This window comes from Galleria mellonella, unplaced genomic scaffold, assembly GCF_026898425.1.
Source record: "Galleria mellonella isolate WM207_F2 unplaced genomic scaffold, CSIRO_AGI_GalMel_v1 utg352, whole genome shotgun sequence".
NCBI classification, from domain to species: domain Eukaryota; kingdom Metazoa; phylum Arthropoda; class Insecta; order Lepidoptera; family Pyralidae; genus Galleria; species Galleria mellonella.
This window is the reverse complement of record NW_026442084.1, coordinates 1,981,617-2,009,447: the sequence shown is the minus strand read 5'-3', so window position 1 is coordinate 2,009,447 and position 27,831 is coordinate 1,981,617. Positions and strand designations below refer to the sequence as shown.

Below are 27,831 nucleotides of genomic sequence, written 5' to 3'. Positions count from 1 at the left end.
GCATGGATATACTAACATTTTGAATATTACCCACCATCTTTTTACTGTATAGTTTATTTGAAGAGAAATTAATAAAAATATAAAGAAACTACTAATTGACTCGATACTAACACTATCACTTATATAGATGGTAGTTGAACGAAAACTTCGATTCGTTTCTAATTTCATTCATTTAGAGGGTGTGTCTGTGATAATTTTATGAAAACTTGGTTACCATTTCATTAAATTTTATTAAAACACGTAATTGTGAGTTTAATTGATACTTCTTCATCGTCGAATATTTTATTGAATCTATATGTAGATATATCTTATAATGGGGCGGGTAGATATATAATTTAAGTAAGGTAGTAGGAATCCTACATAGAAAACATACCTACCTACTATAAGTAGGTAACTAACTTTTAATTTAATGTACCAAAGATATTAATGTAATTAAACTAGCTGTATCCCGCGGCTTCGCCCACGAGAATTAGTACGTAAGACATCCTAAGTTAGAATAGAAATGATCTACCCGTGTGCTAAATTTCTTTCAAATCCTTTTTTCGTGAAAGGGTATCAATCCGTATATCCGTATCCGTCTTTCCATCCTCACAAACGTTCACATTTAATATACTACCGTGACTTCGTCCACGTTACCGAGATATATTTACTGACTGGGATAAAAACTATAACCTATAACTATTTCCATCCCATATAGATGTACTATTGGCGTGAATTTACAGGGTACCGAGGAATAACACCTGAGTCCTCAGGAATGGCAACGCATGGGGGGTATCATGGGCGAAACAGTATACTCTGTCATATCCATGGTACTGCTCATGTCTATAGGCGACGGTTATCACTTTTCATCAGGTGGACCGTCAACTTGTTTGCCATTTTAAGATGTATAAAAAAAAAAACTATATCAAATTTCATAATAATCGATTAAGTATTTAAAAAACTACAAGTTAACTAACAAACACACTATCGCATTTATAATATAGTGAGGGTATTAGGATTAAAAAGATATACAAAAAATATATCATTGTAAAACCCTATCAATTTAAAAAAAAGTAGGTATCAATATATTTTTTTTTTATCTTTTTTATTTAGAGGCTTTTATCCTATAAGGTTATGTCAGCCTCATCATACCCTAATTTTATGGTATAAAATACGTCACATACTTAAAACATTGATACATAAATAAATAATACATAATCAATATATTTAATTCTTCTACAATTACTACAGTAAAACGCAAAAAGAAGATTTTGATGTACGATTTGAGAACAGATTCCTTTTTCAAAAACACAAAGAACAAAACACCGAACTGATTAATTTGACTCAAAATCTCGAAAAACAGCAAAGTAATTCATCACAAAGCTACGAATTATCTTGGTAAGAAAAGTAATATGTAATTTTCGCTCCGGGTTTAAGGTTATGATAAAGTCCGTCCTTGAGCTGTGAATGACCTCAGATACAGTAACTCCCTATAGCTATACGTAACACGCTTGGACCCTTGTTGCCGTCCGTACGTGACATGCGCAGTGGTTCCGGGATTTGCTTGCTAAAGGATAAGTAATAGAATGTTTTTGGCTCATAGGTACTTAAGATCTTTAGATTATATAGACGGTGTCTCCATACAAATGTTTCGAGAAAAGTGGGTCACCTTTTTCATACAATTTTAAGCATGACTATTGTTTTTTTTTTTTATAACTTCTATATTTATTTTGTCTTATAAATTCTGCACCTTTTAAATGCGCAAAAACTAATTTTATACATTAAATAATTAAACATAGATACGTCAAGGTGCATTGTGTGCGGAAGTATATAAAACATTAAAAAAAAAAGAGTCAGCTAATTTGACAATTAGCTGACGAAAAGTTGACCCGTTTTTGAAACTCGAGGCTCTATATATATAGTCTAGTTAAGATCATAGGTACTCTTTTATTTAGTAAGCAGTAACCTGCTCTAGTTTCGTACGCATGCAAATTAGGTTTTCTTTTTTAATGGATGATAATGAAATAGTAACCCTGCCTGCGCTAACGGTATACGCTGAGGGGGCACTAGAAAGGGATGATAGTTGAAAATGAAAAGGCAGGTCAGTTAACCCATAGTTATGAATACACCTATAATTCAGCACGATGGTTCCCAGAAGGGACCGTGTGGAGGTCGACCTCTATCGACCTAACAATCTCTTTTCCCCATGCTAATTAGTTTGTACTGTACATACAATAGTTTGTACGGTACAACCTAAAAAATAAAGAAAACGCGTCTTCAATTGTGGCCAAACCAGTTATTTTGTTTTAAAAACTAAAATACTGAATCGATCGATAATAAAACTCTATGAGACCAATTCGAAAGTATAACGTTAGAGATAAAAAGAGAATTTTTCAAATCGGTTTTATAAATAACACAGTTATAAAGTAACAAACATGATAAATGAACAACCGAATTGAGCAACTCCTTTGTTGAAATCGGTCGAAAAAAACACTTTAATTGTAAATACATACAGATAAATGACAAGATGTTTTACAGTGTTTTGCTCCGCAAGAAAATAATGGCCTCAGCAGTCATAAAATTATTTAAAGGATCAACATAAGAGTAAACCCTATCTATTACATAAAGATGCATGAAAATCGGCCCAAAATCTAGATATAACATACCATACCTACATACATAAAGTACAGAGAAATTGATAAAATCCTCCTTTTAAGTCGTTTAAAAATATATCTAAAAGTTACTTATAATGGTTAAACTAACAAATAGCTAACTAGCAAAGTTAACCTTGGTTTATTAAAATAGATGCATTAACAACGTTTTTGTTTTCAACAGCTCAGCCTAAGCCACATGTGATAAAATTTAAATAGATCAAATTTATGATATGCATTTTCATATAAAAATAGCTACTCATTCGCTTGAATATAAATATTATGTTTTTTTTTATTTATAAATAGTTTAAGGCAGGGGTGGCCAACTAGTCGTTCGCGACTATTAGTCCAGTCGGTCGTGGCAAGGCAATAATTTATTTTATTTGGGATAACAGCTTTATAAAAAAAATCAATACATATTACATTACATTTACTACGTGCTAGCCAATTATAGTTATCCACAGCGTAAAACATAAGAATCCGTTAAGCAAATAAAAAACCATACTTTATAGTAATATAATATTTTGCTAATCTAACGGAAGATGCTCAGACGCAATTCTCACACTAATATAACTAAGTGGTTACCAAGAATAGTTTTTCCTCTTAATAAAATATTTTTTTATGCAACTTAGAATGGCAATCAAGCTGACGCCCCACCTGATGGAAAGTGGTAACCGTCGCCTGTAGACATGAGCAGTACCATGGACATAACAGAGTATACTGTTTCGCCCATGATACCCCCCATGCGTTGCCATTCCTGAGGACTCAGTTGTTATTCCTCCGTACTCAGTAAATTCACGCCATATCGCACCCTTCAAACCGAAACACAGCCATGCAAACACAACTGCTTTACGGTTGAAACACAAATGGGACAGAGGTGCCCAAGCAATCGATTTATTTTGTTTAATTCCGCTACTGTTAATGTGTGTGACTGCCAACATCTGTCCACATATTTCATCAATAATGCAATATGTGGACTTATACCTATTGTTAACATCTATATCGATATATTTATCTATACTTATAATAAATCTGTTTTTTTATGGGTGAAAATGGTATGGTAACCCCGCCTGCGCTAACGGGATACGTTGACGGAGCACCAGTGAAGGGTGATAGATGAGAATGAAAACAGCCCAGTTAGCCCATCATGATGAATTCATCAGGAATTAACCATGATAGTTTCCGGGGAGAACCGCGAAGAGGTCGACCTAGTTGGTGGGATTTTTAGTCTCCATTACTAACAATCCTTTTTCCCCGATATCAAAATTTTTTTTATAATGGGCGATAATGGAATGGTATCCCCACCCGCGCTACATACACCGGCGGGGCACCAGTGAAGAGCAATATACCCAATATTGCTAGCAATGGGATTCACAGTCTCCATTACTAACAATCCCTTTCCCCCCCATAATAAATCTGTAGAGAGGTCAATTCTGTACATGAAATGTATTTCCAAAATAACTATCAGGGGGTGATTAGTGATCGATACTGATGCCAAAAATGTAATTAGTAAAATTTTTATCTGTCTGTCTGTATGTTCGTTACAGAAACAAAAACTACTCGACGGATTTCAACGAAACTTGATACAATTATTGTTCATACTCCTGGGCTGGTTATAGTATATTTTTATCACGCTACGATCAAGAGGAGCAGAGCAGTGAAGGGAAATGTTGGGAAAACGGGAGAAGTTACTCCATTTTTAAGCTTCCGTCGCGTGTGCAATCTTAATGACCACTTTTTAAAATGTAAAAATGTCCACCCGTGCGAAGCCGGGACGGGCCGCTAGTTTATTATAAATAAATATTCATTCATTCATTCACTCTAATAGCAACTCGATTCTGCTTTGCACTGTATTTTTTTTTTTAATAAAATATAACCCTTGTTAATCGCTCAGAATGGAACTTGGACAATTTTTGTAATCAGTTAAGTAATATATTTTTTAACTAGCAACCCGTCCCGGTTTCGCACGGGTGCACACTACATCACATTACATTAGAAATCTCTAAAATTATCAGTGTTTCTATACTATATTATGCATGTATTATACATATAAACGTTTTTTTTTAATCACTCTGTTTATTAAAAAAAACGTATTTAAATCCGTTGCGTATTTCTAAAGATCCAAGCATACATAGGGACTGACAGACGGGAAGCGACTGTTTTATACTATGTAGTGAGTCATCCAAGAGAAACCAAAAATTAATTCTTTCCTCTTTATAATATTAGTAAGTACTATCCTAAGTAAGGATTTATTAATTCTATCATACTTGAAGACGTAAACAATGTGTCAAACCGAGTAAGAAGTCTCCTCATAAAACATGGCGAGCCGATCTATTCTCGCCACATTCATGGGGGACTCTTCCCCTCAGTCCGCACAAAGGACCGTAAACCATGATTTATGTACGCTTTAAAGCAGACATTCCCAACTGGCAAAACGGACGAAATTCAAAATATTTTATGATAGATAATAAATATTTCATCATTATTGATTATAGATGAACTGAAATGCGTGGCAGGGAGTCAGTGGATGCAGGTGGCTCGGGACCGTTCTTTATGGCGGTCTATGGGGCAAGCTTATGTCCAGCAGTGGACGGGTAATGGCTGAAATGATGATGATTGATGATTGATTATAGGCCAATTGAGAAATTCAATTCCTTCCTAAAATCCTTACCAAAATTTATAAAACTAAAAGTAGGTTCGTTTAACTTTTGGCGCCATAACATATAGAAATATCTATATATTTATGTTACAATACCTATATACTGGTACAATAACGAATACGCTGAAAGTCTGTTATCCACAAAATAATATTGAATAACAAACTTTTAACATATTCAAAAATACAAATCCGACCGATACGGGCGATATTGAAATGGGTGATGACCTTTTCTCCCATCAATACCCAGAAAAACCTAATATATAGATATCGGGGGAAAAGGATTGTTAGCAATGCAGTTTGACAGCCCCATTGCTAGCAATATGCGCTATTAGGTCGACCTCCACATGGTTCCCCCTGGAAACCATCGTGAACAATTCTTGTTGAATTCGTCACGATGGGCTAACTGACCTGCTTCATCCTCATCTATCATTCTTTACTGGTGCCCCGCCGGTGTATACCGATAGCGCGGGTGGGGATACCATTCCATTATCACCCATTATAAAAATATATAGATATCGGGGGAAAGGGATTGTTAGTAATGGAGACTAAAAATCCTATTGCTAGCAATATACCCAACCAGGCGACCTCCTCGCTTTTCCCCCTGAAAACTATCATGCTCAATTCCTGAATTCATCATGATAGACTAACTGGCCTGTTTTCATTCTCATCGATCACCCTTCACTGGTGCTCCGCCAGCGTATCCCGTTAGCGCAGGCGGGGTTACCATACCATTATCACCCATAAAAAAAAAATATATAGATGTCGAATGGAGATTCGTATTAGTCATTAATCATTTATTCAAATAACAATGCACGTTGTGTCTGAAATAAGGCATAATCGTACAAAAAAAAGCATCAAATTAAATTTAATAATAAAATAAAATTAATTGAATTAAATTGAATAGTACGCATTCCTTCTTTAAATATAGTATTGTATTATTTACACTGATTGGAAACTGCAGTATATCGGAGGCCGGGGTCGCATAACCGTGCGCCCTCAATCTAGAACCGGAAGAACGACTAAAGGTGATTACGTAGTCATATTTTTACATAAGGAATATATTGTAATACTGTGACACCCACTGACTATCACATTATGTGACCTATATATTTGCGATAGTATTTTATTTCGTTTTTAAGCTTTATGTGGTAAATATAAAAATTATTTTATTTCATATAACGTGCGGCCCGCGACATTGAAATGTTGATCGGTACTGCGTCAAACAGTGAACTGGGGACGTGCAATCGCCTCTTTTCAATATAAATCTTTGAAATGTTTTATTACTTAGAAATTTGCAATGCGTTTGTGTTAGTTTGACGTTAATTATGTGACCACTGGCACTTTAGATTTACATATAATTTTACCAGAGGGAGACTTCGTACAAAAGTCGTTTGCTTGGGCACCTCTGTCCTATTTGTGTTTCTACCATGAAGCAGTTGTGTTTGCATGGCAGTGTTTCGGTTTGAAAGGTGGGATATGGCAGTGAATTTACAGGGTACAGAGGAATAACACCTAAGTCCTCAGGAATGGCAACGCATGGGGGGTATCATGGGTGAAACAGTATACTCTGTTATGTCGATGGCACTGCTCATGTCTATAGGCGGCGGTTACCACTTTCCATCAGGTGGGCCGTCAGCTTGTTTGTCATTCTAAGTTGTATAGAAAAATGTAATTTTACTAAGGTAGCGTTTCATTTTAAATCACTTTGAAAAAAGACATTCTTATCAAGAGTGGGCATTTTTCGTTTACTTCATTATATCAACCGATTTATATAGCCGATCGATTTTTTTTTTTTATAGATATAAAAGATAAGTTTGGCAATCCAAAGAGGTAATGTTGCCAGTATCTTGGGTGCGCTGCCTCGGTGTGGTGCGTTGGGGGATTACTTATAATTAGTATTAGTATTTAAGGAATTTTATATTAACTCTAATTTATTGTTGTATTATAAAATATGATATAGATTAGAAGTAAAACCTGTATTCTTTGACTTCTGTAAAGTTTCGTCTATGTTAGCTGGCGAATAACCATCGACATTGCTAATGTGAACCCTGAAAGAGAACAATATAAGCAAATTGATGGTAATAAGTTAGTTTGCACGTGTAATGAATTACCACTGTGCTGGCCCCGTTACTGTACGAATCTAGACCTAAGTCTGAATGTTACGGTTTTCAAGCAGTCAATGACCGGCGAAAACCTAATTGGTTGTAATGCTCCTAATTGGGGGGGGAGGGATTATTAGTAATGGAGACTGAGAATCCCATAGCTAGCAATATACCCAACCAGGTCGACCTCCTCGCGGTTCTCCCTGGAAACTATCGTGGTTAATTCCTGATGAATTCATCATGATAGGCTAACTGGCCTGTTTTCATTCTCATCTATTACCCTTTACTGGTGCTCCGCCAGCGTATCCCATTAGCGCAGGCGGGGTTACAATACCATTTTCACCCATAAAAAAAAATACTCCTAATTAGGGAATGTCTAGTCTCCATTACTAACAATCCCTTTCTCCCTAATTGTCAGGATTAGGTTTGTATGAAAGAAAATGTATAAATTAAATTATTGTAACATTTGTTTTCAATATTTGCTCGCTTGATCTAAGTAGATTTTGTAAGGTATGTACATTTAATTAATAACATCTAATGTTTTATACTCAAAATTAGAGCAAATAAAATTATTATAATTTTTTTAATTTTTACATAAATTCTCATCTCCCCTCTTAAGGAGAGGAAATGGCAACTAACCCCCGGCAGAAGCACAGTCGGCCGGTGTTCAGGGCCCCAGGGAGAGAAACCGGCGTACAATGCGGGCAGTATCTAAGAGCACCGCTTTCTGCATCTTTCCTGGGAGTGAGCCGCCTCGGAATCCCAGCCGTCTGAGATGTTGTTCCAGACTAGTTAGGATAAGACCTTTCACCGACAAAACGATTGGAATGATTTTGGTGGACATCACCCCCCACATTTCAAGGGAAAAATATGGATTAAGAAACGGGAAAATTATCTTCATTAGTATACCCTAGCGAAGTCGGGGCGAGTAGCTAGTTAATTATAAATATACAGGATATAAGACAAGTAGATGATCATATTTATGAGTTTTCTGGTAACGGTTTCTTTTAATGTCAGTGGCTGCGTGAGAGTTTCATAATATTAGCTCTGTTGATATCTTATACTGTACATACTAGACGCTGGGCCCATAACCTATTGAAGTTAAAAGGAAATAAAACTCATAATTTTACTTCTAAATTTCAAAGAACAACAGTAACATATAATTTGAAAACATTAGTTTGTACTTTAACAAACTTTTCCGTGTTTTTTTGATATACCAATAAAATTAACTTTCTTTCTCCAATAATTGCATCTTACAATTATAGTAAAACCATGAAATGTTATAATTCGTTCACATATTGTACAACAATTCAAAAATAATGTCCGACTTGGAAATTATGGTATGCCGAATTACAATCGTATTGATCTACTACTTACCCGTACAAACTGCTCATGCGTGATAGCTTTCACTTTTTGGCGGGAAATGGAAATTTTTAAGTTTATCTACTCTTTACATGCAATACCTCCCATTAATGAGACATAAGGGCCATCCATATGTACCCGGAACCGAAATATTATGAGTTTTGTTCATGTATGAAATTTTCTCTTTTTTTTTTCTGCAACACAGAGTAACTAATAAGCTGTCAGCTCACCTGATGCAAAATAGTGACTGTCTATAGTAGGTATGTGTAATATCAGTACCGCTCCGATATTCATATATGTATAGGTTCTTTTGGTTTTTGAGGACTGAAAAAGGTCTACACCCATTTAGATATCATCCTATATATATTAGGTATATATTGTTAAAGCAATATTTAATATATCCGTTATTTGGCCAATATATAGATATTGTAACTTAAATATATATATTACCTATCCTTAGTATATGAACAGCACAATGTAAATGCGGTGACAACCTCATGCTGTGCTGTCTAACCAACTGTTGATATATGACGTCACTTAGCCTACAACTGACCCATTGACGTATTTAAAATTATTTCCCTAGTCTTATAAAAAAAAATGTATATACATATGTATATTCTCAGACATGTTTTCAACCGATTTAAAAAAGAAGAATAAAGGAAGGAAGGAAAATACAACCGAATTGAGATTCTCAATTTCGTTTAATGTTCGTCACTTCATAACTCTGTCGGTCCTAAACTGATTTGGAAAAAACATTCTTATAAAAAAATCTAGTTTTCTCATGTCTGAGTGTGTTTTCTTATCAACAGAATAAAGATAAAAGATTACATCCGCCATATTGCGAAATAACCAGTTTCCTGAACTGTGTTACCACACAACTTTGTCACTTGAAAATTCCCACGAAAATTAAGTCTAGCTATTCATAACTCGGATCTCGTCAACTCATTTTCACAAATGCGTTGCAGTTTGCTCCACTTAACATTAAGTGTTTGTTTTGTTTCAATCGGTTCGTAAATAAAAAAAATATCGATCTAAAGAATCGCATATAAAAAATGCTATAATATAACCAATCAGTCGAGGTGGCTGAAACTTTTTTTATTATATGTATTGATTTTCAAAAATTCTGTCTACTCGTGCGAAACCGTGTCGGATCGCTAGTATTTTTTTTTTGTAGTGTGAAAATGGTATGGTAACTCCACCTGCGCTAACGGGATACGCAGGCGGAGCACCAGTGAAGGGTGATAGATGAGAATGAAAACAGGCCAGTTAGCCCATCATGATGAATTCATCAGGAATTAACCATGATAGTTTCCAGGGGGAACCGCGAGGAGGTCGACCTGGTTGGGTATATTGCTAGCAATGGGATTCTCAGTCTCCATCACTAACAATCCCTTTCCCCCCCGGATCGCTAGTATTACATACGTTTAATATTCTAGCGACACCCTTCATTTGGGCTGATACTAAATACGAACAAGTATACTTACTTTTGTGGTGGGTTGTATTTAACACGTCCACGGCTATCTGATACTACGTGACCATACCACTTAAGCCTGTCAGTGGTGTTAATCTAATCAACTTGAATTCTTGTCGGTGCATTTTAATCTTTATTTGTATCACCGTAAGGTGTATTTGTATTAATTAACAGTGTGGTAATTCTCGTTCCCTAAAACGCCAAAGCAGTGGTTCCCAATATTTTCGAAACAATTTTCTGTTTATCAGATCGGACATTATTGCCGTTACACCTTTATCATCATTATTATCATCATATTAGCTGTTAACTGTCCACTGGTGAACATAGGCATCCTCTTTAGGGAGGTTTTGCCAGTAGCTACCACGCTTGGCAGACGGGTTGGCAACCGCAGTTAGTTTTAAAAAATGATGTTTTAAAAAGGGCACTGCTGCCCATCCCTCCACCATTAAATTCCTTACGACACACGACTACATCTTGCATAATGATATTAAAATCAGTCGTGGTCGTAAACGTCATCGTTTGAGAACCACTGTTAAATACATCAGAAGTGTCAAGTACTTCCGTTATTTTAACGAATAGCTTTATAATTTAAATACGAAAAGACCAGTGTCAAACTAATATTTTGTTAAACTACATTCAGAAATAATAAACTACCAGTTTGTTTGTCCGACTCATTATGATATATTTATTGATAGAAATATTAAAAATGGACACCATTCTATCGTACATATTTCTATCGTAAATACTAATTGTATTAAGGGATTGTTAGTAATAAGAAAATGCCACTAAGTCCGCCTTTCGTACCATATTTCCCTTTGATCAATAAATTATTTAAAACAAAAAAAAATTTACTGGTAAGGGTTGGTGTGGGGGGAAAGAGATTGTTAGTAATAGGTATCATGGGAAGAACAGTATACTTTGTTATGTCCATGGTACTGCTCATGTCTATAGGCTACGGTTACCACTTTCCATCAGGTGGGCCGGAAAAAAGGAAAATAAAAAAAAGTGTGAAAGTGAATTTGTTACCATGGACATAACAGAGTATACTGTTTCACCCATGATACCCCCCATGCGTTGCCATTCCTGAGAAATCAGGTGTTATTCCTCTATCTATCTATCCATTTAAGAACTGCGCTCTTGTCGGTGGAGCTCTTGCCACTCACTACGATTATTATTCCTCTGTACCCTGTAAATTCACGCCATATCCCACCCTTCAAACCGGGGGGGAAAGAGATTGTTAGTAATGGGGTCTAATGAACCCATTTCTTCCCCCTGGAAACCATCGTGAACAATTTTTGTTGAATTCATCACGATCGGCTAACAGACCTGCTTCATCCTCACCTATCATCTCTCACAGGTGCCCCGCCGGTGTATGCCGATAGCGCGGGCGGGGTTACAATTCCATTATCACCCATTAAAAAAAACTTCAAACCGAAACGTAGCCATGCAAACAAGTGCTTTACGGTAGAAACAGGAATGGAACAGAGGTACCCAAGCAAACGACTTTGTAATATTAGTAAGGATAGTAAGAATGTACTCGTATATCTTTATGATGATGACAATATCGAGTATTGAATTGAAATCTAGAATTTTAAATCCTGTATTGTATCATTATTCATTTCAATATAGGTCAATTGAAATAGACAAACGTATAACGTATAATAGCCTATGTTCCGCCTCTTCAACCATAATTGCTAGCGGCTCGTGTGATCCAATCACCTAGTTTATCACCGCCACTATCAATTAGGGTGATTAGTTGTAAATGCTATTTTATCCACAACATAGCGGCTCAGAAATATCTGGAGTTTTTTAATTGAAATAAATTATTAATTAAATTTAAAATGAGTAAACATATTTACAAGATATCGACCAAGGAATGTAATGTTCCTCTGTCCGAAGCTACTAAAGACTTCCTCACAAACACATACATAGCAACACATCTGTATATTTTTTTTAAACAACTTAGAATGACAAACAAGCTGACGGCTCGTTGAAAGAGTTGACCTGATGGAAAGTGGTAACCGTCACCTATAGACATGAGCAGTACCATGGATATAACAGAGTATAGTTTTTCGCCCATGATACATACTTACATACTTACATTGCTTATACAGAGCGTTCACTGTATATCCATTCTGATAAAAAAAGAATTTTCCAAATAGCTTTAAAACTGACGAAGTTATGAGGTGGCAAATGTGCAAAAAAAAAAAAAAAAAAAACGAAATGAGAACCACTTTTTTGAAGTTTGTTAAAAAACCGCAGGTCGCCTTACACTACCCTATTATTGCATATGCATACATTTATTAATGTACTCGTGTTACTAGTATAATTATTATGACATTCTTTGTTCAAGCATACTCGTAGAAAGTAAACATACGTCGGGTATTTGCTGAAATCTGCATTGCTAATAATTTTTAGGTTAAATGTCAAGTTACTTAATACTCGCTCGTAACTCGCTGTAATAAATTGCTGTAATGTATTGTTGAAGTGTAGTATTGAATTGTTGGCAGTACCACAAGAATAATACATGTAATAGGGGGGACAGGGATTGTTAGTAATGGAGACTAAAAATCCCATTGCTAACAATATACCCAACCAGGTCGACCTCCTCGCGGTTCCCCCTGGAAACTATCATGGTTAATTCCTGATGAGTTTATCATGATAGGGCTAACTGGCCTGTTTTCTTTCTCATTGATCACCCTTCACTGGTGCCCAGCCAGCGTATCCCGTTAGCGCAGGCGGGGTTACCATTCCATTTTCACCCATTAAAAAAAATACATGTAATAATAAACACCACTGGGCATCTAGCCTCATACTAAGTAGACCTCGTATTATGGACACTAAACTGATAGAAATACATACTTTGTACTGCTTATTTGATTAGATTTTTTTTTAATTCCGCTACCATTATTATGTAACTCTGCCAACATTCGAAGATTGAGCACTACCATGTTTGCGTGAACAAAATGGCAGTCGGAGATTGATAGCTAATATGGAAGATTGGGAGGGAAAAGGATTGTTAGTAAGTTGTTAGTCAAATAACCATGACTAGCAATACACCTTGTGAGATAGACCTCCACGTGGTTCCCCCTGGAAACCATCGTGGTTAATTCTTGTTGAATTCTTCACGATGGACCGACTGACCTACTTTCATCCTCATATGTCGTTTCTCACTGATGTCTTGCCAGTGAATACCGATAGCGCAGGCGGGGTTACCATACCATTATTACCCATTAAAAAAAATTTAGAAGGTTGTGAAACTTGTGGTAATAATACACCAAATTCTATGTGGTTTTCACAGTAAGGTACCTGGAAATCGAACTTAACCCTTCTTTGCATGATTTTTTTTATTGGTGTAATAAATCAGGGTAATATAATTCATGTTCAAAATTAAAGAAAAAATGCTTATAAAAATAAATGTGACAGCTATATTTTTTTTTTCTGCAATGGACGTTAAAAAGGTGTCCAGACACGATCAAATTAAAGTGAAATTGTTCTTTTATATAATTTTTTGGCATTCAATGTTATTATGGAATTTTCCACCATTATGCAAAGAAGAGTTAATATCTGGTATATGTTTTATTTCGATACGCTATCCAGAAATGGTCCATATCATTATTTTTCTTACTTCGGGAACCCACGAGCACAAAGTAGCGGGCAAAGAGATAGTAATTTACACGCCGGAAACGGCTGGACATGTTTAGGGTATTTAAATAAATGTTTAAAGGTAGTCTGGGTGAGATTTCTTTACAGATAAGACCGCCTTTTATAATTTATAAGTGTAAAATGTGTTATTATTAACTGGTACGGTAAAGAGTTAATTATAACTTTTTGCTATTCCAAGTCGTAAAGAAATGTAGGACAGTCGATAAATATAAAGGGACTATGGTACATTAATAAGTAGTATCGCAGACGTCCATAGGCTACAGGGACCGTTTACTTGTTTGCCACTTACGTGGTATAAAAAAAATAAAGTATTATTAAAAACTGTATGTATGAATGAATGAGTATACTTTATTTACATTATACAATATAGGAAATAAGCAAGACAATTAATAAATGTAACGATACAGTTGTATAAGTACAGTAAGGCAGTTTGTACTGTATTGTACAGAATTGTATTGTCTACAACAGGGGTGGTCAACCGGACAATCGCGACTATTAGTCCAGTCGATCGTGGCGAGGCAAAAAAATAATATTTAATTAATCTAACGGATTTTTTTTTTATTCAACGTAGAATAGCAAACAAGTATACATACTATTTCGCCCATGATACCCTCCATGCGTTGCCATTCCTGAGGACTCAGGTATTATTCCTCTGTACCCTATAAATTCACGCCATATCCCACCCTTCAAACCGAAATACAGCCATTCAAACACAACTGCTTTACGGTTGAAACACGAATGGGACAAAGATATCCAAGTAAACGACTTTTGTACAAAGTCTCCCTCTGGTAAGATGCGCAGACGCAACGCTCACACTTATTTATATTAAAAATAAGTGGTTACTAAGAATAAGTTTCAGTTTTACGTTTCCCTTCTTAAAAAATACTACAATACTACATAATTGTATACTGAACTATGTTGTTTCATTTGTGATTTCAAGAAGTATGTAATTGGTAGATCGCACAGGGTTTTTTTTTAGTGGGTGAAAATGGAATGGTAACCTCGCTTGCGCTAACGGGATACGCTGGCGGAGCACCAGTGAAGGGTGATAGATGAAAATTAAAACAGGCCAGTTAGCCGATCATGATGAATTCATCAGGAATTAACCATAGTAGTTTCCAAGACCGCAAGGAGGTCTACCTGGTTGGGTATTGGTTATATTGCTAGCAATGGGATTCTCAGTTTCCATCACTAACAATTCCTTTTCCCCCATGATCGCACAGGGTTTTGTCAGTAAACAGTAGGTCTTGAGCCTAGTCCTGTTGGCTACCGCTGATCTACAAAATGGTTTACAGTCCCTTTCAAAAGTTGACTATTACTGAACAAATGAAAAAAAAAACGAAGCGTTTACAATTAAGAATATCAAAGAAACAATCACTCTATTAAATGTCTTGTATGTTGCATAATCGATAAACGATGACATAGTCGGTTAACCGCATAAACAAACATTGTTACGTCATTACTCGGGTGAGTAACCTACTTTGAGACATACGAAATATTACATGAAGACACACTTTGTAGTATCTTTATTTCAACCAACTTCAAAAATAAGGTTTTATTTTTTTGTTTTTTTTATTATTTCAGCCGTTAATTGTCCACTGCTGGACATAAGCCTTTCCCATAAAGGGAGTTTTGACAGTAGTTGCCACGCTTGGCAGGCGGGTTGGCAACCGCAGTAAGGCTTTTAGAGACGTTTTATGAGGGACGCTACTGCCCATCCCTGGCCCTCACTTAGTCGCCTCTTACGCTAGCCACGGGAAAGGAAGGAGTGGTCCATTCTATGCCGGGGCACACATGGCATTTTTTATGTTTATCACATCATAACTCCGTCAGTTGTAAACCAATTTGAAAGGATATATTTACAGATTAGTCTTATAAAAATTTTATCAAATACGGTTCAGTTGTTTAGTTTTGAGATCAAAATAACAGGTTTTATCACAATTTAAGTCGGTTTTTTTTTGTGAAACACAATCTTTAATTATAATGGGATGGAAATGGAAACCAATGAATGATGACAGGTGAGTATGAATTCAGGGTTGAACCACGATGGTTTCCAAGAGGTACCACTTGGAAGTCTAATTATTTTGTATTAAACATGTTTCTGATATGTAATCCTCAGTGCGTGTCCCGTCTCACGCTTGTCCAGTTTTTTTGTTTACAATTAAATTAATTTCCATTTTAAATTAAGACAAATTACTTATTTATACATGTCTGACTAGGAACAAGTTATAAAACGACTTTCATTCCGTTATTACGAATACATAAGTAATCTTCTACTACCGACAAGCGATACGACACAGTATAGAAATTAGAAACTGCGGCGTTTGCTTTTAATCCAGCTTCTAAAATGATGTTATAAATTTTATTGTATTTTTTTTTGTGTAATGAAAAAAAATCTATACATATTACATTTCATTAAAAAAATAAGTTTACCAAACATCTATTGAATAAGATAGATCTATTTCTTTCTTTTTGTTTGTGGATGAATCTAGAGATCGAAACTGATATCGATACTGAGATGCAAACACTGGCCTTGACATGGACACTGAAAGTGGTATTAATACTGACACAGATCCATATATGAACATCAACATCGACATCAACATCGACACAGATACTGAAATAAACATAGACATCGACACCAACACGGACATTAATGTCGACATTGACATCGACAACAACACCGAAAGCGACACAGACACTGAGACCAACACCGATACAGATACTGACATCGACATCGACACCGACACGGACATTAATGTCGACATTGATATCGACAACAACACCGAAAGCGACACAGACACTGAGACCGACACCGATACAGATACTGAGGTCGACATCGACACCGACACGGACATTAATGTCGACATTGACATCGACAACAACACCGAAAGCGACACAGACACTGAGACCAACACCGATACAGATACTGACATCGACATCGACACCGACACGGACATTAATGTCGACATTGACATCGACAACAACACCGAAAGCGACACAGACACTGAGACCGACACCGATACAGATACTGACATCGACACCGACACGGACATTAATGTCGACATTGATATCGACAACAACACCGAAAGCGACACAGACACTGAGACCGACACCGATACAGATACTGAGGTCGACATCGACACCGACACGGACATTAATGTCGACATTGACATCGACAACAACACCGAAAGCGACACAGACACTGAGACCAACACCGATACAGATACTGACATCGACATCGACACCGACACGGACATTAATGTCGACATTGACATCGACAACAACACCGAAAGCGACACAGACACTGAGACCAACACCGATACAGATACTGACATCGACATCGACACCGACACGGACATTAATGCCGACATTGACATCGACAACAACACCGAAAGCGACACAGACACTGAGACCGACACTGTTACAAACACTGGCCTGGACGTCGACATTGACACTCACAGATATAGACAGACATCTTCACAGATATAAACACAATCGTCAATATTGACCGACACTGGCACTAGTAATGACACCGATAACGACATACGGGCCACCCCTTCCTTTCCCGTGAGTATAGTAAGAGGAGACAAAGGTAATATACTCGTAATGGTAGAGGAATGGACAGCAGCGTCCCTCTTAAAACATCAAAGCCTAATTGCGGTTGCCAACCCTCCTGCCAAGTGTAGCAACTACTGGCAAAAACCCTGAGAGGGCTATGTCCAGCAGTGGACAGTTAACGGTTGATATGATAATGATAGATAGATAGATAGATAGATACTCTTTATTGTTTCCTTCAAAAGATTACAATAGTAAACTTATAATAAATATAAATAATTACAATGATTATATACTTTCTTATATTATGGCACTATTAGACAAAATACTTTTGATTTATCATGATGATACTTATCTCAACTACTCTTTATGCCTTTTCAAATTCAAAGCGCTTATCTTTATTACAATATTTACGACTCGGAACATTTGCGAGCGGTCAGTGTGAATGGACGCGCGTGCGCAATACAATGGCAAGACATTTGTATGCCCGTTGCTAGCTGTTTTCCGTGATTTCACGAATGTATTATGATAATGTTATGTACTATATGGTCATCTTTATGTTGTAAGCCAATTTTCGACGAAATCGGTCTTTTTTATGGATGATAATGGAATGACAACTCTCCTGAGCTAAAGGTATACGTTGGCAGGTCATTAGTGAGCGATGATTGGTGATAATGAAAAGACAAGTCAGTAGGTGTAAAAAAAATCCAAATCAGTTTAGAACTGACGGAGTTATGAAGTAATAAACAATAGAATAAAATTCAACCAAACTGAGAACCTCATTTGAAGTCGGTTAAAAAAAATTATATTTAAAAAAAAGTTTGCTGATGTTCATATTGTCTTTATTAATTTTAGCAAAACTTGGATATCTTTTCATAAATTCTATTGATATTTTATTTATTTATTTATTTATTTAACACTTTATTGCACCAACATAACATGATTTGTTAAAACAATTTTCAATACGTATAGTGTAGTACAAAAGGCGGTCTTATTGCTAAGCAATCTCTTCCAGACAACCTTTGGGTAGAAAGGATTAAAGCATAAGTAGGTGATATGAAGTAATGTCTTAAAAAACCGTGTTCTAAATACAAATATTTAAATTTTTAAAATACTCGTATATAGTACATGGATACGTTTTATTCGTTTTATACTAAAAACAGTTACTCGTAGACTTTCTTTTTTATTTTTTTTAGATCGACGCGTTCAGTAAATAAATTATATATTCTATACGTTGAGTGGTCCCAGCATAGAATGGGTCACCAATTCCTTTTCCGTTGGTGTCGTAAGACACAACTAAGGGAACTTAAAGGTCGAGGAGTGGGCAGCAACATCCCTCTTAAAAAATCAAATCCTAATTGCGGTTGCCAATTCGCCTGCCAAGCGTGGCAGCTACTGATAAAACCCCCCAATAGGGGGAGGCTTGTGTCCAACTGTGGATTTAACGTCTGATGATGATATTTTTCGTGGGTTGATGATTGGTCACTTACGTAGATCAGCTTGTATAGCCCAGCATAATGGTCGGCTTTTATGGCGGTGATCCGCTTTGGATTTCCTTTGTGGTTATGACCTTGGTGGTTACCATGCGTACCGTATGTGACATATGACGTACTTACATTGTGTTCCTTGTATGTTTGTCTATATTTTCTATAGGATGCCCTTGCACGGTCTCTATATTATCCATGGTAAATGATGGTTAATCCATGGCTAGTACACATAAAATCTCTTGAAGGTTGCCACTAGTATTAAGGTAAAGTTTATAATAAAATGTAAAAAAAGAAGGTCTACAATTATCTACAATTTAAATATATTCAAAATTAGATAATTTGGATGTATTTCCTATGTCACGTAGCGCCATCTAATCCCATACTAAGTAGATCTTGTAGTATAGGTGCCTACTAAACAACGGATATACATATTTAAATACATTTTGTAAATGCAAATTTATAATACGTAAGGTAATAAAGTGTTACAAACAAATAAACAAGCTAACTTATTCATGAATATAAATGTTTATTTTCTTCGGAGATTGAACCCGCAACCATCGGATGGTGAGGCGATATTAACTAATATACCACCATAGCTTACCACCCTACCACTATAGTGACCATAGTTTTTCTCTGATTGAAAATGCAATGGTAAACCCGTCTGTGCCCACATTATACGCTGGCGGGGCACCAATGAGGGATGATAGGTGACGATGAAAACAGGTTAGTTAACCCATCGTGACAAAAACCACTAGATTTAACGTGGTTAATGGTTTCCAGGAGGAACCGCGTGGAGGTCGACCAGATAGGGAATATTGCTGGCAAAAATCCAGTTCAGACTCCATTACTAACACTTATCCCCTGACGCCCCATGATTGTCAATATTGTCATTATCTTTGACTGTAACTAAATCTGTATGGCACTTAGCTAATGAGATTTCTGCGGATACCCTCAAAATATAAGATTACAGAGAAATACAATATTTTGTAAGAATTGGCTTTTAGGAAAGCAAACATTCATCTCCTCTGAGTTATTTTGTTATTTCCAAAAGAAAGTCGCTTTTGATTTGTATAAACTTTTGTTATGACTAAGTCTATTACGTCACTAATTCGAAACCGATTTTGAGAATTCTTTTTGCAGTCGATAGAGTTTACTCTTGCATTGGATCTCTGTCAATTGTATGATGATTGAAGCAGTAGCTTTGTAAACTAATAAACTACCAGTTACAACGAAAAATCTTGTAGACACACGACTACGCGTTCCAAATTCAAAATTTTCAATTCATTTGTTCCCTATTAATTTTATAAAGATTGAAGCTGTGTTTTTTTTTTTTTTTTGTAAACACATAAACTGCTAGTTACAAAGATAAATCTATCTTACGACTATACACATACAACGCCATGTTCTAAATTCAAACTTTTCAATCTACTGTGTTTACGTAACACATAATTTGACGAAGTGGGTGTTCATAATTGAATGCGCTGTTTGCGAAGTAAAATATACTTGTCCTGACATCATTTCGATATCGGAAGCTCGAAGCGAATTTCGTCAATATTCTAAACCAGCGCAGACCACCCATAGTTTAAAAGTGAACAACCCACTGTTGATGATACGTCATTAACAATTTTCTCATATTAAAGTTGGTTATCCATCACCGGCTACGCGAACAGAAGGACGAAATGAACTACATTCTACATCGATTATGACAAAATGAATAATAATCTCACTGATCTGAATGAAATGTATAAATTTTGCTTGACAACAAGCAGGATTATACATCGCAAAGAGAAATGGCAATTTCAATTATAACAAATTATATGGGGTCGGGGGGAAAGGGACTTTTAGTAATGGAGACTGAGAATCCCATTGCTAGCAATACATGCAACCAGGTCGACCTCGCGGTTCTCCCTGGAAACTATCATGGTTAATTCCTGATGAATTCATCATGATGGGCTAACTGGCCTGTTTTCATTATTATCTATCACCCTTCACTGGTGCTTCGAAATTGGCGTCGTATTTACGTACATACAATAATTTGAGATTGTGTTCCACAAAAAAAAGAAACGATTTCAATTATTGCAAAATTGTTGGAAAATTATTGATAAATATATGATTTTGATAAAAGGTTGAAAGATTATTCAAATAAAGAAAAATCCAAATTCATTCATAATTGACGGAGTTATGAGATAAAAAACATATAAAAAAATATATATGTTCATAATAATATAGTGATAAACCTTAGGATGGTGAAACATAGCACACTATATTTCTACAACATAATATTTATCACTATACCTATGTTTATGCATATCAATGATCGACTGATTGATTGAAGAAATACAAAGGAATTGAGAACCTCTTTTTTTTTGAGTCGGTTGAAAAATACGGACGAATTCCGAATATTTTCTTTCTGGAAAACGCTTAAAAATTTAAATCAATTTACTTATTAATTTATAAGAACTTATTTCTGTATTAATATACTGAAATAAAATAAGTCCTCCCATCGTTCTGTTGACAACCCCATAGATGATTGGCACACCAATTTATAGATAGAACCGTTTCGGTTAGCACTCGAATGAACAAAACCGTCGTCATCTCATTCCATCATGGACTCGCTAGCGATAACAATTCGATCACAAATTCGTTTGCTCTAATCACTCACTTTCGCTTTAACCGCTACCATCGCATCGCTTATCTCTCGCTTTATTAGTGGAACACCAGCTTAACCATCATTTACGATTTTAGAAAGGCACGTGTGGGAGTATTGTTATAAAGTTTTATGGGATCGCCTATTCATTCACTGTTGCATCATATATCTGCATTTCTTTGTTTTAAATTTGCGTTATAAAGTAAAAAATTCAGAATAAGTATCTTTAATGCAAAGAATGTGACTGAGAAAGCGTTTTAATCTCTTTTAAGATTAAAAGAGATTAAAACGCTTTCTTTACACATACAATCTGTATGTGCGCGTGCGCGTGCTCATGCGTGTGCGTGTGCATGTGTGCGTGTGCGTGTGTGCGTGTGCGTGTGCGTGTGTGCGTGTGTGCGTGCGTGCGTGCGTACGAGCGTGCGTGCGTGCGTACGAGCGTGCGTGCGTGCGTGCGTGCGTGCGTACGTATGTGTGTGCGTGTGTGTGTGTGTGTGTGTGTGTGTGTGTGTGTGTGTGTGTTTGTTTGTTTGTGTGCGCGTGCATAACTGTTTGGGTTCAATTATGTAATGTACATATACTATGTTATATTATAAAGAAGACAGTATTTGATTTTTTTTTGTTTGTTTGTTTGTATTAATTAAACTCAAAATTAATTAATTAAGATTTTTTCCTTTTCCATATTAAAAAACGGGAGTACCTATCAAAAACAAATGGAATTTAACATATTTACATGATCATCATTACTTATCGTCATTTACTTAATTAATACAACAATAAATATTATATTAACACCAATATAAAACGTAAATACTAATTGGAATAAACAAATGCTTCGGTGAATTAGTCAAGTCAACCTGCCATGCGTGGCAACTGGCAAAAGGTATTTTTCTGTCTTATTTTCTTTTTTTTTCGAATTTATCGTCAGTAGAATTATAGTTGTAGTTGTAAGTGTATATATATATATATATATATATATATATATATATATATATATATATATATATATATATATATATATATATATATATATATATATATATATATATACGGCTTTGTTTCTTACAGTCTATGGGAAAGACTTATGTTCAGCAGTGGACAGGTAACAGCTGATATGATGGTGATGGTGATGATAGATAAATAATATTTAAATCTATAACAAGGCAATGGATGTCTCGTATCTAAGTTATAAATAGTACAATTATGTCACAAAGTCTAGAATATTATTTACAGTGATGTCATACATAAAGCGGATCTTATATTAAGATCGATTCTGAGCTACTATTCCCTAACCGTGTAGTCCGGGGGGAAGGGATTGTTAGTAATGCAGATTATCAGTCCCATTGCTAACAATATACCCTTACAGGTCGACCTCCCCGTGGTCCCCCCTGGAAATCATCATGCTGAATTCTAAGTGTATTCATCACGATGGGCTAACTGGCCTGTCTTTTCATCCTCACCTATCATCCCTCACTGGTGCCCCGCCAGCGTATACCGTTAGCACAGGCGGGGTTACCATTTCATTATCATTCATAAAAAAAAACCGTGTAGTCTTGGTATATAGTGGGCTACCCCTTCCTTTTGTATCGTAATAGGTGACTGAGGGAACTTAACGTTTGAGGGATGGGCAGTAGTGTTCCTACTAAAACATGACCAAAGCCTAACTGCGGTTGCCAATCCGCCTGCCAAGCGTGACAACTACTAGCAAAACCCTCCTAGGGTGTGGCTTATGTTCAGCAGTGGACAAATAAAGGCTGATATGATGATGATGATGATGATGAAAGGCGGTTTTTATGTGGAACACAAATTATTATTTCGATCAATCAATATATTTGAATCACCCAAACAAAATCAAGCTTAAAAAAAAATCATCTCAAGCTATTTTCAGGACGTTAATTTTTTTTTAAATGATAACTTACTTTATTAACGTAAAACCCTTTCGCCAATATTTTTAACAGCATATGCAATTATATGCATGCTTTTCACATAACATGCAATTAGTCACTGAATTGTTTAGTGTGGATCCCGCTTTATTGCATGATATGCATGAGTGCAATAAAAACATTCAACACATAGAAATATATTATGCAACATTATGCAAATACGCATATAATGACTTCATAAAAACCACTAACGTCATATGCAATTGCACTTCACATGTCACGCTTCTTATTAATGTAATCAGAAGTAATTATAGTTCTAATGGTACAGTCAGCTATATCTATATCTATCTATTTATTTATTTATTTATTCATTAGTACAAATATGTGTACATGGCGGACTTAATGCTAAAAGCATTCTCTCCCAGTCAACCATAGGGAAGTGTCAGAATACTCGAATGCGGTACTACTAATTATTGATATACATACATACTAAAATTACATATATAAAGGAATAAATATATATGAATAACAAATATACTTACACATATATGTTATATACTATATTATACACGAATTTGGGAATAATATAAAGCATTTACTGCTCGGATAAAGATAAAAAGTGAGCGTGAACGCTTTTTTTGAAAGACTCGTTTTGTAGTCTCTTAATGGCATCTGGAAGCGCGTTCCAGAGTCGTGAAGAATCTATCTATCTACTTAAGAGCTGCGCTCTTGTCGGTGAAGCTCTTGTCACTCACTACGATTTTCAGGGAGTCTCTTCACCTCTTGATACGACACGACACCAACTCCTTCCTTGATCTGCCTGATGTAACTATGTCTCGGTCTCCCTCTCCCCCTTCTTCCTTCTATCTTACCTTCTATTATAATGTTCATAAGTTCGTCGTCTCGTATCAAGTGTCCTAACATTTTTTCAATAGTTCTAATAATTGTATATAACAGTCAGCTATACAAATATATTTCGGTTGCCATGATAATTTAATTCTGAGACCAGTTGTGAAAAAGGAATGTCCTATTCATAACATATAGTTACTAGCATCTGTATACCATGCTTTTTAGCAAATAATTATTATTATTCCTTGCCTATGATATCTTATTTTTAACCAACTTGGAAAAAAGCAAGACGTTTATAAAACAATTCGCTTATATTTTTTTTTAATATTTGTTATCTCACTCCGTCATTTGTAAATCTTATATACTTTCAAATTGGGGCCATAGAAATTACATCAAAATCGGTTCGGTAGTTTGGTTTTTAATCGGTTTTTTTGGTGAAGGTCGGTGTTTACTTGTAAACAATTTGTAATTAGTATTTTTTATGTAAAATACGAATTACGAACTGTTTAGTTTTTTCTAATTTTTTGTTTTCTATATAGGCTGAAGTAGGTATTTGTGGGAAAAACATTTTTTCTGATAAAATTTTTACGTGAAAAAATCTAAAATTTCCTGTACTAACTTGATAACTGAAGTATTTATCCTTTTTTACGCTTCCATGTTTTTTTTTTTTTTAGAAAATATTACAGAGTCTCTGGTAGAAATTCCCATAGAGAGATGCTAATGATTTTGATTTTTATCTGTATTGCTCGAGTTTCGTAACACAAGCAATACAGTGCTATTTATTTATGCTTTATTCTATTTATTTCATTTGTTTTTGCTTATTTTTCCAATCAACTCATAGGCATTTTATTTTAATGGGTGACATTGGAATGGTTACCCCGCCTGTGCTATCGGTATACACTAGCGAGGTATTAGTGATGGATGATAATTGAGGATGAAATAGGTCAGTTAGCCCATCGTGACGAATTCAACAAGAATTGTTCACGATGGTTTCCAGGGGGAACCACGTGGAGGTCGACCTAATAAAGCATATTGCTAGCAATGGGGCTATCAAACTCCATTGCTAACAATTACTTTTCCCCCTACTCATAGGCATTTGGAATGGTAACATATGGGGAGAGCGATGATGAATACAGTAGGTATTATATTCAGCATTCTTGTCGACTTCTTTCGGCGATCGTTCCACTTTCCACTTCGTTGGCTCAAACCCTTGAATTCGTTTCGACCTTCTAAAAATAACTTCAATGTTGCAATAATCACCCATATCAATTACGCATAAACAAGAGAAAACGATAAATACCAAGCCGACTGTACGTAAACAGTTCAATGTCTTTAATGGAAAAGAAACGCATCGAATGGGAAAGTCGATTCTCTTGATGGCGTCCATTTTCCATTATACTCGTTTTTCCACTCTCAACGACGTACCAAAATGGTACTGTCACTTTTTATGGTGTCTCATAACGTGAAGTTGTGTGAAAATTTTAATACAAACGGAGAAATTTTAAAAAATAATAATAGTTAACAGGGTCCAAGCAAAAACTTACATAATAAAAGATTGGTATGTATTGTCTGTTTGAATTTCAAACATTTTTAAAAACTATAACTGTGAATTGGCTTCATTATGTAAATATAATGTTCTCTAGTTATAATTCATAGGTTTCATACAATTTTTCATACCACAAAGGTGGCAAACAAGCATACGGCTCGTCTGATGGTAAACAGTTACAAGAACATATAGACATCCACAACACAAGGGGTGTCATGTGCGGGTTGCATGCAGAAACTTAATGTACCCTTTTTGAAAAATCCCAAATCCCAGTCTCTAGGAAAAACCTCGGCAGGAAGCTTATTCTAATTATTATTTAGTTTTAGGAGTTCATTAAGTTTTTAAAAAAGAATCTTAAATTGTAAAAAAGTAAATAAGGGACCAACGCAATAAACCCTGTCAATTATAAAAATACTAGCTTTTACCCATGACATCGTCCGCGTACCCGAAATATGTTTACTAACTGAGATAAAAAGTAGCCTATATTCTTCACTATCCCAAATAGCACGTGTATGGTATACCAAATTTCATAGTGTTTGGCTAAGACGTTAAGGCGCTGTAAGATAATAAACAAACAAATACACTTTCACATTTATTATATTAATAAAGCTAATACTTATTTGAGGTTCATACAAATTCATCAATTACTAGATCGTAATGAAATCTTTTAGTAAATTCGGTACAATGGAATTAGGTAATTTCATACTGAATTCCGTACTATTCTTTTATCGGAACGATGTCATGAAAACATAGCTAAAAGGAACGCTAAAATCGAGGGGAGCGTATTACCTTCTATTTTTGGCGCCGCATTTTCAGTTTCAGTCAGTGTCCCGCGCGAGGCGCGTCGCTCGCCATCGGCATTGGATTCAGAACGCGAATTCGATATTTAAATTTAATAACATTCGAATTTTAAATATGACCGTTGACACGACGGCGACGTCTGTTTCTGGAATTAACATAAAAGTAAGTTCTGGAAATGGGAACTTTATTAGTACTAAAGTTGGAAACGGTTTTAATACGGCGTACTGCGGATGCCGTAGATAATTTTGGATTAGACCAAGTTAGGAACAAAGCAGTGCTAATCTGAATAGGTGTTAAATCTTTTGTAATCATTTTAATATTCCTACTAATATTGTGGGTTTAAAATCACAAGAGAACATACAAAATTGTGTGGAAAGAAAAAAACTTTATAATATTTTTGGTAATGGGCCAAATTTAAAGCAAACTATGTAGCCATGAAAATACTATATTTATTATGCAGAATGCATAATTTTAAAAGAAATATTCTAGAAACTAGTAATTAATTATGTATTTTGTCTAAAATAGCATATTTATTTGTACGTTCTATGATTTAAGGCCAACGATATTTATTTATATACATATTTTTTGTGAGTTTTACAGTTTTTACCAATGCACTCACTAAAAATTAAAAAATCAAACATTATAGTAATACAATATTGAAATAATAATAATAATAATAAAAATATATTAAATCTGAAATTAAGTTTGTTACCTCTTTAATCGTCACAAACTTTACATGTATTATTTGGGCTGAAGAAGGACATAGGCTACTTTTATCCCGGTTAATAAATATATTCCGATCACGCAATCGAAGTTGCGGGTAAAGATTAGTATCTTATCCTTACTTACTAATATAATAAAGTATTAACTAAATGATGTTTGTACTTTGTTATTTTTTTTAATATGAGAGATCTTGATAAGACAAAGAAATGCCAAAACAATAATATTTAGTAATTGTATATCTGTATGTCTGTCCATATGTTCGTTTCGGCGTCACACATAAATTACCAGAAGATTGAGTGCCAGAGAGGATTCCGGGGAGGTCGACCTGACAGGGTATATTGATAGCAATGGGACTAGTAGTCGACATCATTAAAAATGGGGAAGGCTCCAAATGTGAAAGTTTTCACATTTCACTCTTAAATAATTAACTGCGTAAGAATACCTTGC

The 27,831-nt window shown here is 35.4% G+C and overlaps 1 protein-coding gene across 2 annotated transcripts in view; it reads left to right on the top strand.

Moving 5' to 3' along the window:
- LOC113519471 (dihydropyrimidinase) overlaps window positions 1-27,831 on the top strand; it is a 66,808-nt gene that overhangs the window by 713 nt on the left and 38,264 nt on the right. Inside the window, exon 1 of one of the 2 annotated variants that reach the window (XM_052896983.1) lies at window positions 26,683-26,823. The exons of the other annotated variant lie outside the window; for it this stretch is intronic. Coding sequence (XP_052752943.1) covers window positions 26,776-26,823 — 48 coding nt within the window. The 5' untranslated portion in view covers window positions 26,683-26,775. Of the gene's footprint in view, window positions 1-26,682; window positions 26,824-27,831 lie in introns of those variants that run through there. 2 annotated transcript variants of the gene reach the window in all.